We start from the raw sequence: 18,767 nt of genomic DNA, 5'->3' as shown, positions 1-18,767 counted from the left end.
CGGGGGCTGGAGCCAGCTTGTGGAGGGAGAAGGGCCCCGGCAGTCATGGTGCACACGTCCTGTGCAGCTGGGAAGGGGCCTGAAATCAGAATGCCTGAGCTGGACTCCTGATGTCACCCACCCTCAAGGCCCTGATTCTGTGGGGCTTGGCTCATGAAGCCGGGGAACCCTTTGCTCAAGGCATTCTGAATGCACAGGGAGTCCACTCTGTGAGAAGGGAGGGAGCGGTTTGGAGGCAGGGGTTGGCAGCTCTGAAGGTGAGCCAAGACCCAGCTCCCAGGTGGCTTGACAGGTACCCCGTGACTGCAGAATAAAGCCGAGACCGTGTTTCCCCAGTCTTCCTTTAGCCGCCACACCCATGACTCCTTGACTGTGGCCAGCCACGACCCAGCGGGGGAGAGCGTCTGAGGCAGGCTGGGAAGGCCCCACTACTTGAGTCAGCTGACAGCCAGCTTGCTTCAGAATGTGGGTGACTGGACTGGTTCCTCTCGAGGCCCCTTCCAGATCTCTGAGCACCGGCTTCTTTGTGCCCTGTATCCCCTCTGGGGAGCCAAAGGATGCTCCCCTCACTGCAGCAGCTCCCCTGAGCCGGGCTGGGCTGCCCAGGACAGCCCTAGTGTTCAGTCATTTCTTAGTGTCCCAGCCAGAAGGTGGCCTGGGCCCAGGAAAACAGAGCCCGCTCCTGGGAGTCCTAGGGTGGGGGCCAGCATGCTTAGAGGTGCCATTGACTCCTCATTTGCTTGGAATATAGAAGTAAGGCCACTCTCAGCTTGGTGGGAACAGCATGTAACCAGGTGATATGGCCTCCAACTTCCCCTGTCCCTGGAGTCCTCTTTGTTTAAATTGTGATAAAATTTGCATAACATAAAAGTTACCATTTTAACCATTTTTAAGTGTACAGTTCCGTGGCATTAAGTACACTCATGTTGTTATTGTTGTTATGCAACCATCACCACCATCCATCTCCAGAGGTTTTTCATCTTCCCAAACTGAAGCTCAGTACCCATTAAATACTAAGTCCCCACTCCCCTCTCCCCAGCCCCTGGCAACACTATTGTACATTCTGTCTCTGAATTTGTTCACTTTAGGAGCCCCCAAGTAAGTGGAATCACAAAATATTTGTCCTTTTGTGACTGGCTTACTTCACTTAGCATAATGTCTTGAAGGTTCATCCCTGTTGTAACGTGTCAGAATTTCCTTCCTTTTTATAGATGAGTAACATTCCATTGAATATACACACCACATCTTGCTTATCCGTTTGTCTGTTGATGGGTCATTTCCAGTTTTTGGCTACTGTGACTAATACTGCTGTGAACATGAGTGTGCAAATATCTGTTTGCATTCTTGCTTTCACTTATTTGGGTGTGTAGGTACCCAGAAGTGGGATTGCTGGATCATATGGCAATTCAGTATTTCATCTTTTGGGGTGTCACCATACCATTTTTCACAGTGGCTTCATCATTTTACATTCCCACCAGCAGTGTACAAGTGTTCCAATTTCTCCACATATTCTCCAGTGCTTGTTATTTTCTGTGTCTTTGATAATGGCCACCCTAATAAGTGTGAGGTGGCATCTCGTTGTGGTTTTTATTTGCATTTCCTTAATGACTAGTGATGTCAAACATCATTTTGTGTGCTTATTGGCTATTTGTATATCTTCTTTGGAGAAATGTCTATTTGACTCCTTTGTCTGTTTCCAAGTACATTTTTGTGGTTGTTGAGTTGTGTTCTTTGCATATACTGGGTATCAGTCCCTTGTCAGACATATGCTTTTTAATGGAATCCTCTTGAAATTGGTTCTGTAAGAGTCAAGTCCAGCCTTTAAAGCCTAGAGTCTGGGATGGGGCGTTGGGACCCACTCACTCACCCAGCTCATGATCATCCCTCATTCACTCCCCAGTGCCCTGGTTCTGGGGACTTTGGCAGTAAAGAGATGGAAAAAGTATTGTCCCTGGCGTTGGGGTGCTCATGGTCTAATGGGGGAGACAGGCTTGTATACAACTAATCCTGTGACACACAGGGTGACACCAGTGTTGAAATAATTGGGCCATAAGCTGATGTTATCAGATTGTCCTTTAGTTCCAGATAGAAGGGGGAGATTGAGGAGGGGAGCCCCAAAAGATATGTCAGTTCCAGGGGCAGGAGGCACATTCTCTGTGATGAAGAGGAGGACTTCTCAGGCTATATGGTCAAACTAAGGGGCCAGGAAGACCAAAGGAGGCTGAGCTACATGAGGCTGGGTAAGGGGACAGGGACTTAGGTAGAAATGCAGTGAGGATAACTAAGCCGAAGAAAGACCTTCCCATATACTGGACATTCCTGAGGGCCAAGCAGTAGAGTAGGTGTCACCCTGTTCTGCCTAGAGTCACACTTTAGACCTTGGAGCTGAAAGGGAAGCTGCAGGAAGGCCCAGGGGAGGGGAATCAGAAACGGAAGGGGTTTCCATCACCTGCCCTCAGAAGCAGTCAGAGGTCAGGACTCTCCTCTGATTTCCAGTTACTGTCTCAGGAGTAGATGGCTGCTGTGGAGCAGAAATCCTATAGGACGGTCACACAACCCTGGAGCCTTCTAGCTTCCCTCTGTTTGTTTTTGGGTTTTGTGTGCATGTGCATGTCTTATTACTTCCTTGTGTTTTATTCAGCTCATTAAACAAATGTTTAATGAGCCCCTCCTGTGTATGAGGCACTGTCCTGGGAGCTGCGTCAGTGAACTAGGCAGCCCCCGTCCTCAGAGAGTTTCTCCTGTGATCAAGCTGCAGGGATGGACACTTATCCTCAGAGGCAGCCAGGGCCGCTGTGTGCAGGCTGCAAGTGGGGGTGACGGAGTGTCAGGAAACCTGCAGGGCACACCACCTGGGGCGGCTTTACAGGGGACAGAAGAGGAAGCAGTGTCCCCGGGGCTGCAGGAAAAGAGGGAGTCCTGTAGGCCTGAGAGGGGGCCCCTGGGGCGAGGGTAACCATTGTGCTGCTTTGCCCAGGATCCCGAGTTTAGTGCTGAAGCTTGTGCATGGAAGAAAACTGTCAGTCCCAGGCTCGCAGGGACGGGTGGTCCCCCTACCTGGAATGCGAGAGCTGAAAGCATGGCCAGCTTAACAATGAGACACAGTTGGCATTTAGTGCCAGGTGCCCACAGTCCTTCAGGGCTCACAAAAAGGTTTTAATTTCTTTTAAAATCAGGAGGAAGAAATGAACTTTAAGGTCAATATTTTAACGTATACTATTTTTTGTCTTTATGCCAATGCTATCATAAAATATAATTTCCAATAGTTTTTAGTGGACAAGAGTGTCCATAGCCCCAAAGACAAAAGGGCTTAAGCCGTGCTAGGAACCGCTTATGGTGATGATGGCTCTGGCGACTGCTCTAGCTGCCTGTTAGCGCCCGCTGGGTACCTGCATGGTGCGGATCACTTCCAGGTGTGCGAGCTCCTGTCGGCTCCCTAGCACAGGTGTAAAGAAGGCCGTGTTATCTGCATTCACAGGCAGATCTGAGGCTCTGATACTGACTTGCCCACATTCGCAGAAGCCTGAGGGCGCCCCCTGTGGCCGGATGTGGAGCGCAGTGTGGTCCCGTGGGAAGGGCAGGGACTGTGGGTGGTAATGAGACAGGGACCATGGATGTAGTCAGAATAGGGTGAGGGCCTCTGGAGGGGGCAGGGCGGGATATTTGCAGTCAGAGCAATGTAACTACATGCAAGGAAACCCCCCTGCTAAAACTCTATGTTAAACATTGAGCTCTAGAATCATGCTTCAGTGACATCAATGTTCCCCAGATAAATAAGAGTAGCACACGTTTTATTATGCTAAACATTTGTAACCGTGTGGAAGATTCACGTTAGCATGCTAAAAGGCCCAGGCCTCTGTGCTGTCTTTCCTCCTTCAGATCTGACAAGGTGATTCTGCAAACTGACCAACTAACTTAGCTGCAGACCCAGATGTAGACGGCATAGTAAAGGGCAGGAAGAATTCCATCTTGAAGATAAGATTGCATTTTAACACCCACCAAGTTCAAGAGGCAGGATTCTTTAGCAAGTAGACAATACCTCAGCCCACCTTGGGGGCTGGGCAGGCGGCCTTTTGATGTGCTCCCCGACCAAGGCGGTGTCCCGGAGAGAAACCAAGGCAGGAAATTCCTTATGTTAAGTTAATTTTTAACATTCAGGGCCCACTTAAGAAGTCCACACCCCTAAACTCTTTTTCACGTTCTCGGAAAAATCCTCAGCTGCCTATAAAACCCCCTAGACAACGCACCAACGAGGGACTCTCCTGTCCCCTCCTGGCGTGAGCCGGGAGCGCTGTCCTCTCACTTTATCTCTAAATAAAAGCCTGTACCTCGCTCTCCTTCCTTGGCTGTTTGTGAAGCTCATTCTTCTGCTCTGCAAACAAGAACCCCGGCATCAGTAACAGGCTTCCCTCCTTGAGATATTTCCGGGGGCTAAATGAGATTATGGCTGTGAAGTCCTGAGAGTAGCACCTGGCCTGCTGGCGATTTTTATTATGACCATGAGGCACAGCAGGGCTTGAACCTCTGTCACCGCCGCTCCGAGGCTGAGTTACTCGCCCAGCCCCCGGCATGAGGCTCCTGTTTCCTGGTCCTGACTTGCCCCGGATGACCTGCTCTCTTGCTTGTAGACTCAGCCGGCCCCCCCTGAGCGAGTGAGGGGTGCCGTGCCCAGGCTCCAGGACGTGCTGGCAGCCCAGTCTGCTGGCATGGCCTTCACCACACTTGCACACGTGGAGCTGATGTGGGCCGCCCGCAAAGCCACCGAGGCTCGGCGCCGCCTTGCGTCATGATTGCTGTGATGGTTCACAGTGCACGCATCTCTGCCTCGCCTCCTCGGCCCGTGGGCTCCCGAGGGCAGGGACCACACTCCGTTGGTCTCATGTCCCAAGGTGCCCTTCACAGCCCTCCACCCCTGGGCAATCCAATGAGTCACTGTTGGCTGACTGTCTATATTGACCATCTGTTCTTTGTTTTTGTCTTTGAGGACTTCAGGCTCTTTCCAGCTTCTCAAATCTACCTTCCCTTTTTATTCCCTGCCCCTCTTCTATACTCTCTCCACGCAAAGCAGCTCGGATTCCACATGGTTCTGCTTGTATGGGTGGCTCCAAGCTGAAGCCTTTCCTTCCTTCTCCTGCTGGGAATAACCTCGCAGAGAACACAGTTAGGTGTTCCCGGCCTACTTGCTGGAACATTGGACAGCTCCCTAGAGGGCCCTGTGGGAATCAACCTCTTCACTGCCGAGGGTGTGGCTGGGGGAGCCCTTCCAGAACACGGGACCCTGGAGGCCTGGCAGGGGGTCCTGTGGTGAGGCTCTGTGGAGCTTCCTCTTTCCCATCTGGTTGAGGCCATCACAAAGGGACCAATGAGCCTGGAATGAGGTCTGAGCCTTGAGCAGGGTGTTCCTGACCTAGCCGGGACAGAGGGGTGTCTGCGCCCTGCCTGCGGAGGTCCCCACCTAGGACAGGCCTCACGGAAGCACCAGATGTTTGGGCTCAGCCCAGTGCTCAGGCGGCAGGACGGAGAAAAGGGGTTTGCAGACGGTCATCCTCATGTGGTGGCTGCCCGACCATCTCCTGACAGAGGCCTGGAGATGGTTTCCACCAAGGGGCAAAAGAATTGCTGCTGACAGATTTGGTAAGAGCTAAGAAAGAGGAAATGTGGCAGAGGCTCATGGTGAATGGCTTCCGGGGTAGCTTTTGTTTTGTTTTCTTGAGTTGTGTGAGTCAGGAAGATAGAGACCTACTTGAGCTTGACTGATGAGGGGTCTTGCAGAGCAGTCGGAAAAGCCAGTGGCGAGTCATGAGGAAGGTAGAGTTGTGACTGGAAATGTTCAGTGCTGCTTTAGACCAGTTGTTACTGCTGCAGTTCAGACAAGCCCCGGTTTCTGAGAGGCCCCCATCCACCCCACACCCGATTCTCTGAACTAGAAGAGGAAGCCTTGATGAAAGAAACTGCCCTATCTTGTATGTAAAATTGTAGAGCTGCAAAGGTGCCTGGAGCTCCCTGGTCTCACTTCATGATTTCATAGATGAGGAAACTGAGGCCCCAAGAAGGGAAGTGACTTGCCAGAAGCCATAGGTCATTTGATGGTCTTGCATTGACTCTCATCGGGAAACTGCAAAGAGCTGAGCCACAGGGCCGGCTTCTAGTCAAAGCCCGCAGCCCCATGCAGCCCGCATACTCTTAGCATCAGCCCCCTGGGGTACAGGTCAGTGTGAGGTGCTCTTGGACCTGACTGGTGTCCGTGGCCAGCCTCTAGGCTGGGAATCACTCAGGTCACTCCGCATGCTTCCTGCCACCCAATCAACAGATATTCATCTGACACCTCCTTGGGGGTCAGCCTGGCACTCAGCGGAGCCCTGCTGTGGGGGCAAAAAAAGCGTAATCATCGACAGCACGTCCGTCTCCCTCCTAGGGACATCTAACTGGGGAGATGGGAGTAACACATGTGAAATAATCATTGAACAATAAAAGGCAGCACATAATTCGATGCTAAATACAGCCATACAAGCTATAAGAGCACCTCCGAGGGTCCTTGCAGTAGTGTATTTAAATTCGCGAACAGCTACTGACGTCCAGGGCACGTGGTCATTCGCAGCTGTGCTGCAGCGGGAGCCTGAGTGTTTGAAGCAAGGGGCTGGTGCTTCTGAGTGAGTCCCTGAGCTCGTGAGTGAGCTGAGCAGCCCTCCTGCAGCCGTGCCTCGGCGGGCTTGTTGCCTCAGCACTGGCGAGGGCAGGAGGGTAAGCGGAACTCCAGGGATGCCACGAAGCCCTGTCTGCTTGAGAAAAGTGCCCTTTAAGGGAAAGGAGAGACACAAAAGGCCCATCAGCTGGTGGTATAAGGAAACACACAGGAAGTATGTGACACTCGACAAAAGTAAGATTCAGGAGAAACGCAGGGACTATAACCAACCTGTATACACCTTTCTCCATTTGGGAATTCAAATGCCAGGGATTTAATGTATTAGGAGAGCAGGGAATGAGGAGATTACTATGGGCTGGGGAAATTCCATGGGGAAACTACACAGAGAAGGTGGAATTGGCAGCACTGGGCACCATCTAGTCAAGGCAGGAGAAATTGCACAAACAAAGATGTAGAGCAGAGGTGGGCAAAATCCTGCTCACGGGCCAGATTCCATGAAAAAATTTTTATTGAAATGCAACCACACTCATCCAATGGCCGCTTTGTTCTACAATGGTGGAGTTGAGTGGTTGCAACAGAGACTGTATGGCTTGCAAAAACCTAAAATATATACTACCTGACCCTTTATAGAGAAGGTTTGCCAACCACTAGTGTAGAGAAAGGAGTGAACAAATGCTGTGGCATGTGGGCCAATCTAGATGAAATGCCTGAGGAAAGTGAGAAATGAGCTTGGCAACCAGAAAAGGACTTGGTAGGCCTGGAATGATAGTGACCATACATGCCTTTGAGGGGCCTGACAACGTCCAAAACACTTTTGTACATTAGCTCACTTGGTCTTACCTTTGCATCAATCCTATTAGGGAATAAAGGATTTGTATTCCAGACATATAGATAAGAAACTGAGGCTTAAAGCCGTTATCTGGTTTCCTCGAGATCACTTAGTAATGGTGCTCAGAACCCAAACACATGCCTGTCTTCACCCTGCAGGGATTTCCTGCACCTTTACCATGTGCCAAGCTGGAACTGGGCTCTGGGGTACCATAGCGCATAGGTAGGCTTAGCGCTTCTCTCACCGAACTTAATCCAAATTGGAAGCCAAGGCTCACTGCACTGTAATTCTTAAAGAAAGTAAGGTGGTTTTTTCTCCCCCTGTGGGCATTGGGGTGCCATTGAAGGTTCTGGAGCAAGTATCTTATTATCTGCTCCATGCTTCATATCACCAGGCATAAAGAAATTGAAGTATGACATAGTCTGGTTGGGAAGAAAACTCAAGATGGATAGGCAGCTCGGAGGTTAATATAAGTTGATGCATATTTAAGTGCCAGATAGTATAGCGCTACCTTTTGGATGTGGGTCATGCTAACCTCGCTGGACTCAGTCTCCTCATCTGTGAGCTGGGTATAATTGCACTTCCTGACAAGTGTGTGGTAAGGACGAAATGAGCTAATATATGCTAAGGTGCCTGGCACATGGGGAGCCAGTAAATAACAACAGGACCATCGTCACCATCATTCAGAGAGGCCCGGGCAGATGCAGATGCTGTGGGTGGGCAGCCGGGGGGATGAAGTATGGAAGCAGCATGAAGGAATAAGAGGCTAATGAGTTTAAAAAGAGGGAGAGTGAAATTCTTGGCCAAATGAGATTTGTGTGACCCAGGTCAAGAGGAGAGGGACATGAATGTGTCTGATTCTCCTCAGCCCAGTCCTCGCCCTGGGCTTCCTCACTGCAGCAGCAGCTCTCGGGGGCTGCCCTGTGCCCGCCTGGGGAACTAGAAGCCACAGGACCCACTCAGAGCCTCTTCTTCCCTGAGCATCAGTTGCTCTCCAGTGACCAAAATCAAAATCTACGCAAGTCATTGATTAGAGTGCAGAATTAGCCAGTGTTTGTTTTTTTTTTCTTAAGATAAAATAAAGTTCAACTTAGGGTAAATCTGCCCTGAGATGAGCCCCAGACTGCAGGGGACAGTCCTCTTTATTTTGTTGTTAAGGACATTTTAATGGCAAAGTTTGAGGATCACTCTATCGGGGGGCCTCTCTGCCCTGGCCTCTAGCATCCAGCCCCTTCACTTGCTGTGCCAGTAACCTCAAGTGCTAAGAGAGGACACAGCCCTGCCTACGGGGGGCATGTGAGCACAGGCCTGTTTTTCCCTGGCGCCCTGGACGTACCGGTGCATCGGGAACAGCTACACATCTGCTGCCAGCGCCAGGGCCTTAATCAGAACCAGTGAATTCCATGACGGATGTACCAAGGTGTGTGCAAACTGCCTGGGAGAAACACATCACAGGCCAATGCCTGTATTTGTTCAATCATAGCAGAGTGACCTCCCTCCCCTCTCTGTCTCCATCGTGGGCCGTCCCAACAGACAAAACTCTATCTGCCTGGTTTCCCATGGCTTTGTACTCATGGACAGAGACAAATCTTTCTCTTTGGGGACTTGAGAATCTGGCAGGTAAATAGAAATTGTGGTCTTTTCCTTACCTCCTGAAGATGACTCTATTATTGATCTTGTTCACACAACACGTGCTGCCTTTTAAGTAAACCTTTGGGCAGTGGCTATCTGCGGGCACCAAAGCATTAACTCTGTAGCTGAGTGGGGACCCTTGGGGTCTACAACTGCCTGCAGGGGGTCTATACCACCTCTTCTCAACATTGCTGCACATTAGAACCACCTGGGAGATTCTTAAATCCACCTGTTATGCCCAGGCTGTACTCAGACCAATTAAATCAAAATCTCTAGGATGGAGCTTAGGTGCTGCGTTTCTAAAGATCTCCAGATGATTCCAGATGCACCCAAGCTCAAGAAGCCCTGGTCTAGATTCTATACCTCCCCCGGGTGGGAAAGGCTTAGTAGGCGCTCGGGGCTGTGCCTGGCTGGCTGCCTGGCTGGCCTCCTTTGGGAGGTGATTCATTCGGCTCATGGGTCAGGTCATGTCTGCCAGTCTGGTGTGGGCAGCAGCTATCCCAGCCCTGGGTGCTGACATCCGGGGTGTGAGAGTCCTCATGCTGGCCATGCAGGGTTCCTGGCACTCCCAGACAGAGGGGTGAGGTCAGGATGGCTGTCTTCTGCATCAGTCCTGGAAGGGGTGGCCACAGCCACTTGGGTCACTTCCCCAGGTTTGTGGTGGGAAGTGGGGAGAAGAGATGGGTTATCTGCTGAAGGAAAGGGGAACCAGAAGCAGAAACCTTACGCTCTGACTCTTGCTGTATTCAAAACCAGGCCTGGAATACTGGCCTTTGAAAGCCATGGCATGCCTTTTCTTAGAGAGAAATGGCTGTAGCTCAGCTGGAAACGATGAGAACTTTTCTAGGAGCTTCTAGAGTTTTCTTTCCACCATGTAGCTCTTTTTTGTAGAGGAGTATGAGAAAGCTATTAACTGCTGAGGAGGGACAGACAGACGAAATGGACCACATAATAGTAACTGGACAACTGGGCTTGCTGGCTGGAGGCTCCCAGGGTTGGGCCATGGTCAGGCACATCTGGTCCACAGATACGGCCCATGGGGTGGAGGCTGGAGTGGGGGATCTCTAGGACCTCACCAGGGGAAGGAACGCATAATGGGGAGCTTTACTGAAGAGTCCCTGGATTAATGACTGGACAGTGAATGAGACAGCTGTGAGGTTCCCACCACCTGCTACTCACCTCAGGCAAACAGGAGATGCCCTGGGGTGTGCTTCTGCTCAGGTGGTGTCAGTGAATCAAGGCCCAGTTCCAGAGGCCTGAGTGGCCCCTGCATCCTGGCGGCTGCGTCCTCCTGTGGAGGTTATGCATCCCTCTTAGGTGACACTGTGGCCCTGAGTCCTGCAGCCTCTGGGACCTGACCCGCTGATCAGATACACCTTGGATGTATATTGGATGAGTATTTCAGAAATGACATAATTTTTAGGCCTTAGCTTAGCAGCTGCTCGTGCCAGCCCTGTGGCAAGGATTTCAGTGATCATTGTGGGAGGGGCAGAAGCAGCACCCCAGGGGGGGCACATGATGCACTGGGAGGAGCATGGGTTCCAGACGGACGCAGTTCCAGGCTCTGCTTAGATGCCTACTAGCAGTGAGACCACAGGCGTATTTCTTCACCTCTCTGAGCTTCAGTTTCATAATCTATAAAATAAAAATAATATACACAGTGTGCAAGAGAGGGTATGTGTGAGTACCCAGCACAGTGCTGGTGTCAGCAGGCACCCTGAGGAGGCGTACAGAGGGGGAGCGGACAGGCCAAGGGACGATGCTGTGATGCAAATTGGGTGTTGGCTCATTTCTGTGCTGAGTGGGGGGGAAGGAAGGCCACACCAGCTCCCCTTGGCAGCCACAGAGCTGAACATGTTATCAGCTGGGTGGGATTGGAAAGTGAGAGAAGGAAGTGAAGACAGCCTGCTGAGTGTGACGTGTCTCCCAAGGGACGGGCTTGCTGAAGGGAGGAAGGCCAGAGCAGGCCCTGCTGGGTGCCCGTTATGATGGCAGCGTGGCTGTGAAGTTCCCCAGCAAAGCAGACACCACCGGACAGTGTTGGACGGTGTCATGAAGGCAGCCCGGAGAACAGTTGCCCTGCTTCTCTGGGCCTCAGTTTCCCCATTTGCCAAAGGAGAATCCTGACCTGCCCCAAGTCTGCTAGATTTCTAAGATCAGTCAAATTCTGGGTTGGTTTTGAGTGACCTGTTCATTCCCCCAAACTACGGCTCCTATACTCCTGTTCACACACAGGAAACAAAACCAGGGAGATGGGTAGCAATGAACTTGAGAAACTGACCAAGGGACAGAGTTGCTTGGACCCCAAAATGCACTCCTGAACTCCATCCACGGGGTGTAGGACACTGACCTTTATCTCATTTTTGTTCTTCCCTTGCTCTTCCATGCGGGGCCAAGAGCGTGGAGGGGGAACCAGGGGAACCTACAGGAAGAATAAATCATGACACTATGGGAAGAACACAGCAGAACAGGCCTGGAATTTCCTTTTAGCTCTGCACATACTGACCGTAGAGCTTTCATTAAAAAGTTATTAAACTCCTCTTAGTCTCACTGGTAAAACTGGGTAATAACCTGTCTCCGAGAGTTTCGGTTGTGAGGCTTAAATGAGGTGATGCATGCCAAGTACTTCGCACAGAGGAGGGGCTAAGTAAATGTTGGTTGTCCCTATGGTCCAGTAGAGGAGGTTTGTCCCCTCAGTTATCATTGGCTACAGCCCCCTGGCCCCACCAGTCACTCATTCAGCTGACAAATATGTACTTCTTACTAGGTGCAAAGCCCTGTGGCCAGTGCCGTGGGCCTGAACTGGTGTCCATGTGCCCTACGTCAGTGCAGGAATTGCTGTCATTCCATCAGCATATGCTGGGTTCACGTGTACATTCCTGTTGCTCCAGCTCTGGTGTAATTTCCTTGAGGAGATGGATCACGGCTCACATTTCCTTGCATCTCCCATTGCATCTAAATGCATCTTTTCCATAGCAACCGTTGGTGATTCACTACATTCATAGTTGGTGCCTGTGTGCCAGTTTCACACTGGTCTCAAAACAAGCCTGAGGGGTAAGTTTTGCTCCCATTTCGTAGGTGAGGAGACTGAGGCTTAGAGAGATTTAGGTTACTTCCCCAGGGAGTGGTACAGCTGGGATTTGACCTCTAACTGGTCTCACCCTGACGTCATGCAATCAGTTTTCACCACTTTGGGGGAAGGCGCCCACTTATTCGCGCTCAGGGAGCCTGTGGGAGGGTGTGGTCACTTCCTTTCTTATCCTGAGAACCACTGCACACCCACCCTTGCTTCTGCGTCTGTTCCAGAATGTCTGCAAACCCGCAGAGGAGACTCCGCACCTGCCCACACTGCAGGAGATCAAGCAGAAGATTGACAGCTACAACACGCGGGAGAAGTACTGCCTGGGCATGAAGCTGGTGAGAGGGCTGCCCCCTACTTCCCACCGCACCCCCTGCCCCCCTTCTGGTTTGGCTCCTCTGCTCCCCCTCTGGATTCTAGGTCCCTCCTTCAGGAAGGCTCCAGAGGCCCCGGGGGTGTGAAGGCTGATAGCCTGAGCCATCAGGGGCCTCCACGTGCTTTAGGGAAACAGAACAGGCTTTAGAATAAAATCCAAAGCCAATCACTGGCTCTTCCACTTTTTTGCTTGTGAGTTTGGGAAACATTCTTACCATCTCTGAGCTTCGGGGTGAAATAGAGAAATTAGTGCCCACGTGTGAAAGCTCTTAGGGAAATTGAATGATAGACCATGACCAAGGCCCGGTATTGCTTGGACCCCAGGAGCCCTGGACAGGGGGAGTTTTGTACAGTTACAGCCCACGTCTGGGAACACTGAAGGCCACTTTCAGTGGGGAAGAGAAGACATAGAACTGCGCCCCCTTCTGGTGGCTGGCCGCAACTGGCTCTCTGGGGCTTCAGCTAGACTGGGGCTAGGAAATCAGCATCAGATGCGTTCCAGCGTTCAGGCTGCAGGTTTTGGGAAAGAGATGCCGGAAGAAATCCAGTGGGCTGGTTTTCTGGGCACCGTATCTACAAGCTTTCCTGCTCCTCCCAGGTTTGGAGGGGTGAACTGAAGAAGCTACTACTGACCCTGCCTCTTAGAGGTCAGTTAGAGGACTCTTAAGTCAATCAGCATTTGCCTGGTGGCAGGGGATGAAGGGCAGACAGACTGAGCCCCTCAGGGGTGGGGGACAGCCAGTCATAGCAGCCCCACGTGTCCTCTGTGACAGCTGATACCGTGGGCTTTGTCTGGCCCAGTGCCAAAAGATGGCATCTCTACCCCTCCAGACCCCCCAGGTCAGCAGAGACAGGAAGGGACTCAGGGTGACAGGGGGCTGACTTGGGTGGCCCTGATATTAGGAAAGACCTCTGCAGCCCACACATCCTGCGGCAATGGCCCAGAGTGGCAGATGGGGATCATGCCAGACAGACCTGCCCTGACCCCACGTGATGTCCCCCCACTGGCAGAGCGAAGACGGTTCCTACACGGGTTTCATCAAAGTGCATTTGAAACTTCGGCGGCCAGTGACGGTGCCCGCTGGGATCCGGCCCCAGTCCATCTATGATGCCATCAAGGAAGTTAACCTGGCAGCCACCACGGACAAGCGGACATCTTTCTACCTGCCGCTCGATGCCATCAAGCAGCTACACATTAGCAGCACCACCACGGTCAGCGAAGTGATCCAGGGGCTGCTCAAGAAGTTCATGGTTGTGGACAATCCCCAGAAGTTTGCACTGTTTAAGCGGATGCACAAGGATGGGCAAGGTAGGAGCGAGCTCCCAGCTAGCAGCTCCATTGCCCGGCTCTGTCTGTGCTCACCCACTAAGCCCCTGCCAGGCCTGGGTGGGAGGAGCAGGCTTCTGGCACCACGGTCTAGCCATCACTGTGGCGTCGGACCTGCCGAAGGGCCAGGCACATCCTGGGCAGAGCACCTGACGGGGAGTGTACGCCCCCTGGTTGTGCCCCTTGCTGCATGTGAGACTTCAGGAAAACCATGCCTGGGCTTCTGCCTCCTCATCTGTGGGGTGGGAGGGAGGCCTCCCACTGCTCCTCCTCTTTTGGGAGATGACGTGGGTGAACGGAGACGTGCTTCAAACTCCAAGTAGACACCAGAGGTAAAAGGTTGTTACCCTATCTGTTCTTGTCAGGTTAATTTTATTAGGTTAAAGGTTGGCTGCGTCCAGGTACAACCACCCTGCCCTGCCTTCCCAGTCCTGGCCCCACACCCTGGGCCCCTGCCCCCCTTTTCTGAGAGGAGCCCTCAGCCCCTGCTCCCCATTTGCAGTCCTCTTCCAGAAGCTCTCCATCGCCGACCGCCCCCTCTACCTGCGCCTGCTGGCTGGGCCTGACACCGATGTCCTCAGCTTTGTGCTCAAGGAGAATGAAACTGGAGAGGTGGAGGTAGGTCCTGGCCCTTGGCCTGTTGCACAAACCCAGCCCTCAGGGCACATGTGGTGGGTGGCCTGGGCACCGTCTCACTACCCAGCCCAGGTGGGGGCCTGCAGCAGGGACCTGAGAAAGTGGGGCTGGGGTGAGCCTGAGGCTCAGCATTCACGCCAGCATTGTAAGCACCCCGGGGGGGAGCAAGTCGGGGCCTGTGTCTGGCAAGGCCTGTGGAAAGACAGGATTTCACACCATTTCTGAGAAGTCAGGGTGGCAGGGCGTTGACCAACTGTGCTCAGGCCCAGGCTGTTGCTGCCCCAGGATCACCTGAGACCCAGCAAGCCCCATCGCTGGGCTCCACTGACATAGATGTTTTGGAGCCATTCGTCTCTCCCTGAGTCTTAAAAACTGACTTCTTATCCCAAAGGGAGCAAACCAGCGCCCCTGTGGCATGAACTGCCATGAAACCCGGCTGGTGCTCCCTGCAGCTGGCAGTACTTGGCAGGTGGCATCATGAAGCAAGGGCCGGGAGCCGGGGAATAGCTCAGAGGAGGCCTAGGGTTTGGGGAGCAGAATGGGGTTACTGTGGAACATGGGGAGACTGAAGCAGGCAGGGGACTGTCCCTTCTCCCTGCTTCAACCAACAGGTTCTGCTCCCATCTGCTTTATTTATTGGAAAGCATGGGAGATTTTGTTTGGAAAAGTGTTCACTGCAAATGCTTGAACACTGCTGGCCTAGGGAGAAGCTCCTGGGCCTGGGAGCTCAGGGACCTGGGTACAAATTCTAGTTTTGCTGCCACAAGGTACACCATCTTCCCTCTGTGGAATTCTGCCTTCTCGTTTATACAGTATGAGGAATAAGTCAGATAACCTTAATATTCCTTTGTGCTCGAAGAGCTTAGGAGTTGAATCCCTTGGCCCCCTGGGGCCGTCAGGTCCTAGGTGAGCCTGAGAAGTCAGACTCACCCTCTGTGCTAAGAGGCCAGGTCCCACCCTGGCAGGCCCGGGCCAGCCAGGCTTTGCAGAGCTTCGCAGGTTTATCTCATTATCCGCTCTGCCGGGAGGGAGGGAGACGGGATGAGAAATCAGGCCGAGGAGGGTGGAGTGAAGTGCTCGGTGTCACACGGTGGAGTCAGGCTGAAATTCTTCTCCTGAGTCCAAGGCCCACTCTCTGGCATGTGCCTTTTGCGGTTCTATGCGTTGGGAGCCTGTGGCCGATCACTGAAAAGCTGACGACTGGAGCAGGCCAGCAGGGGCGTGAGCAGCTTAGCATCGCTGCTAAGGTCTCAGAGAAAATTTAAGAGGATTTGTTCTCCAAAAAAAACACGGCCCAGGGACTACTAGCACGTGGTCGTGAGATAAGAGTATTTGGAACTTGTGGCTGGTGTGACACGGGAGAGCAGGCTTTACCCATTGCACCTGCTGCTCGGAGCAAGTAGAGCAAAAAGGTGGCGGCAGCAGGCCCGTGCGTTGTACGACTTCTAACCTGTCTCCATTCTGTCCCCCACCTCGCCTCTCAGTGGGATGCCTTCTCCATCCCCGAGCTCCAGAACTTCCTAACAATCCTGGAAAAAGAGGAGCAGGACAAAATCCAGCAAGTGCAGAAGAAGTATGACAAGTTCAGGCAGAAACTGGAGGCGGCCTTAAGAGAATCCCAGGGCAAACCTGGCTGACCGGTCCCGCTTCCTCTTCTCCCAACGTCCGTGGATTTATTTTTACTATTAATTATTTTGCAACAGATACTTTTTCTCAGGACATCTCTGGCGGGTGCATTTGTGCCCACCCAGCAGTTCCAGATGTGGCACAAAATCTCTGATGGCCACGTGCGCACACACGGGGTGGAGTCCTGCCCTTCCCCGCCCCCACTGTGCCCTCCTGCACTCTGCCTACGAGCAGAACGCGTGTCAGAGAACAGCCGTCGTCCTCATCATCGGCAAGCCTTTCACAAACCAAATAGTTGCCTCTCTCGTCATCAACACAAGCCGACAAAGGAAAGAAGAAAGGTTTTGGAACTCTATGTTCTTTCTCTGGCTTTAATTCTTCTTCAATTTCTCTCCTATTTGCCACCCACAGTACTTTAATTTATGAGTCAAAGATTGTAGCATTCTCCTTTAGCAGTTCTGAGCTAAGCCCCGGAAAGTAGGATAACGCTCATCACAGATTGTTCGCCATTGTCCCAAGGTGCCCGTTGCTCGTGCTCAAGGGAAAGTTGCCAAGCTACTGGCCGCAGAAGTCAGGTAAGGACCACCGAAGCTGAGGTTGGCTCAGGACTTCCAGAGAAGCTGCAGTCTGCCTGGGCCCTCTTCACCCAAGAGTCTGTGCATGTGTAAACCCAGAGGCATATATATCTGCGTATGTCTGGTACTTAGCCATGTTTTTGTCTACAATGGTGCGTTTAAGTTACAACTTCAAAATTAGTGTTGCCATCATCTCATGATTCCACCAAAAGGAAACCAGCCATTTACCATTGCAAAAGCCTCCTGCTGAGTATGGAAATCAGGCAGTCAAGAGAAAGCAGAAAGGCCTTGCAGAGAAAGGTGTCCAACCTGTGTTCAGCCTTCCCCCAGCTAGAGAGCCAGGGAGGGACTGGCTGCCTCGGTTTCCCCCTCGGCCTCCAGCACTGCCTCTCTCCTCCCATTGGGGCTCTGGAATCTCCAGGCGCTGCCAGGGGAGCTGCCTTGATTCCAGCGGGGGGATCCTCCAACTCAGCCAACCTGGAGTCCCTTGTGTCCTGAAGCTCAGGCCGGCCCGTGGCACTGCACCCAGTGAGTCTGTGGGCCGGCCTCCCACTGGCCTCAGTGCCTTTTTGTTCTCAGAGAGAGACAGCAGCAGGGCACATATGCGTGCAGCTCCGCTGCTGGCTTGCTCTTGCCACGAAGTGAACCACACAATGTGGGAGACAAGGCCGGGAGAGCCCTTCCTCCAAGTCTGGGGCAAGGGTCACGACCTCCTTCGCATCTAAGGCCCTGGGCTTTGACTTCGGAGAAGTGATGTCACATGCATTGCTGGGGCAGATCAGGTTCCCAACGCTACATTTGTACTGGCTCCTTGTTTAGGTTCAGATTCAAAAACGAACAAGCCAAACTACACAAGCAAGTAGCCAGGACTGGAAAAACACTCCAGTGCCGAGGGAGGACTTTTGACTTTCAAAGTTGGGCTGGTTTTGCAATCTAGCCTCGGAGAGACCATTTCTTTGCCATCCTCTGCCTTCCCAAGTCCCTCTTGGGTTGGTTGGAGCCCAAGCTGCTTGTGCAGCCTGAGAAGCCCCCCCCCTGACCCTTGCTGAGTGCACACTGCCCCTGATCCCAGAAGGAAAGCAGAGCTGCCAAAGCAAGACAAGCCAGCAGCTCAGAAAGATTTGTTAAGCCACAGAAACCCTGGTTATCTGCCATCTCATGCTCAGCCTTATCGCTTCCCTCCCTTAAAAACTCTCTCTCCCTGCTGTGTGTTAAAGGAGTAGGGGGAGCCCTTTTTCCTTCCTGCTGCACGTCTTTTACATTAACGGAAGGCATGGCTCCCGCCGTAACCGCTGTGAATGCTGCTGAGAACCTCCCTCTGATGGGGATGGCTATTTTATTTTTTGAGAAGGAAAAAAAAGTCATGTACATATATACATAATGGCATATAGCTATATATAAAGAGGGGTGTTTATGAAATAGAAAAATTATGGGAAAATTCAGACTTTATCTCATGCACAGTTAGACCAGGACCCACACTGAGGTCCCAGCCTCTGAAAACAGGACGTATGCTACCCCTTCCCTCCCAGAGGCAGGCATGGCTGCTGGTAGTGCCTTCTATTGTGGTGTTGCCCAGTGTGTAAGTGTTTGTTTTAAGGATACTTTCTTTGTTAATGTCTTTCTTATATGGGTTTTAAAAAAAGTAATAAAAGCTTGTTGCAAAAATGATTCAGACTGGAGAGGTCTTTCTTGCACTTCACCATCTCGTGGAAGCTGGCAGCTGGGAAGGAGGGTGGGAGCAGAGGGGAGCACAAACACCTTGGCAGAGTGAGATTTTCTTTTGCCAGTGAACAGAGGAATGAAGGCTGCTGTTCAAATAACCCTGAGGAAGCTGTCCAGATGCATGAGTTGGAGGCTGCTGCCCGGGTGACCAGTCATTCTACATTCCCACAGAGCGGGAGAGGAAAGGGGACTTACTACAGGAAGAGACAGTGAGTTAGAAAAGAGGAAGGCCGCTCTGGAGCAAAGGATGATTAACGCCGGGATAGACGCCGAGGTAAGCAATGATCCGTCTATTTCCGGAATGATTTAAAAATAAGATACGA

The 18,767-nt window shown here is 52.1% G+C and overlaps 1 protein-coding gene across 2 annotated transcripts in view; it reads left to right on the top strand.

The window, feature by feature from the left end:
• Positions 1 to 18,390, top strand: part of RASSF5 (Ras association domain family member 5) — a 62,831-nt gene extending 44,441 nt beyond the window's left edge. For both annotated transcript variants that reach the window (XM_037015202.2, XM_017648942.3), the window contains 4 exons: positions 12,411 to 12,521; positions 13,570 to 13,867; positions 14,388 to 14,503; positions 16,006 to 18,390. In XM_037015202.2, the coding sequence (XP_036871097.2) occupies positions 12,411 to 12,521; positions 13,570 to 13,867; positions 14,388 to 14,503; positions 16,006 to 16,158 (678 nt within the window). In that variant the 3' untranslated portion in view covers positions 16,159 to 18,390. The remainder of the gene's footprint in view (positions 1 to 12,410; positions 12,522 to 13,569; positions 13,868 to 14,387; positions 14,504 to 16,005) is intronic.
• The last annotated feature ends 377 nt before the right edge of the window (positions 18,391 to 18,767 follow it).

This window comes from Manis javanica, chromosome 11 (genome assembly GCF_040802235.1).
Source record: "Manis javanica isolate MJ-LG chromosome 11, MJ_LKY, whole genome shotgun sequence".
NCBI lineage: Eukaryota > Metazoa > Chordata > Mammalia > Pholidota > Manidae > Manis > Manis javanica.
The sequence above is the reverse complement of the archived record's forward strand: the minus strand, read 5'-3'. Positions and strand labels throughout refer to the sequence as shown.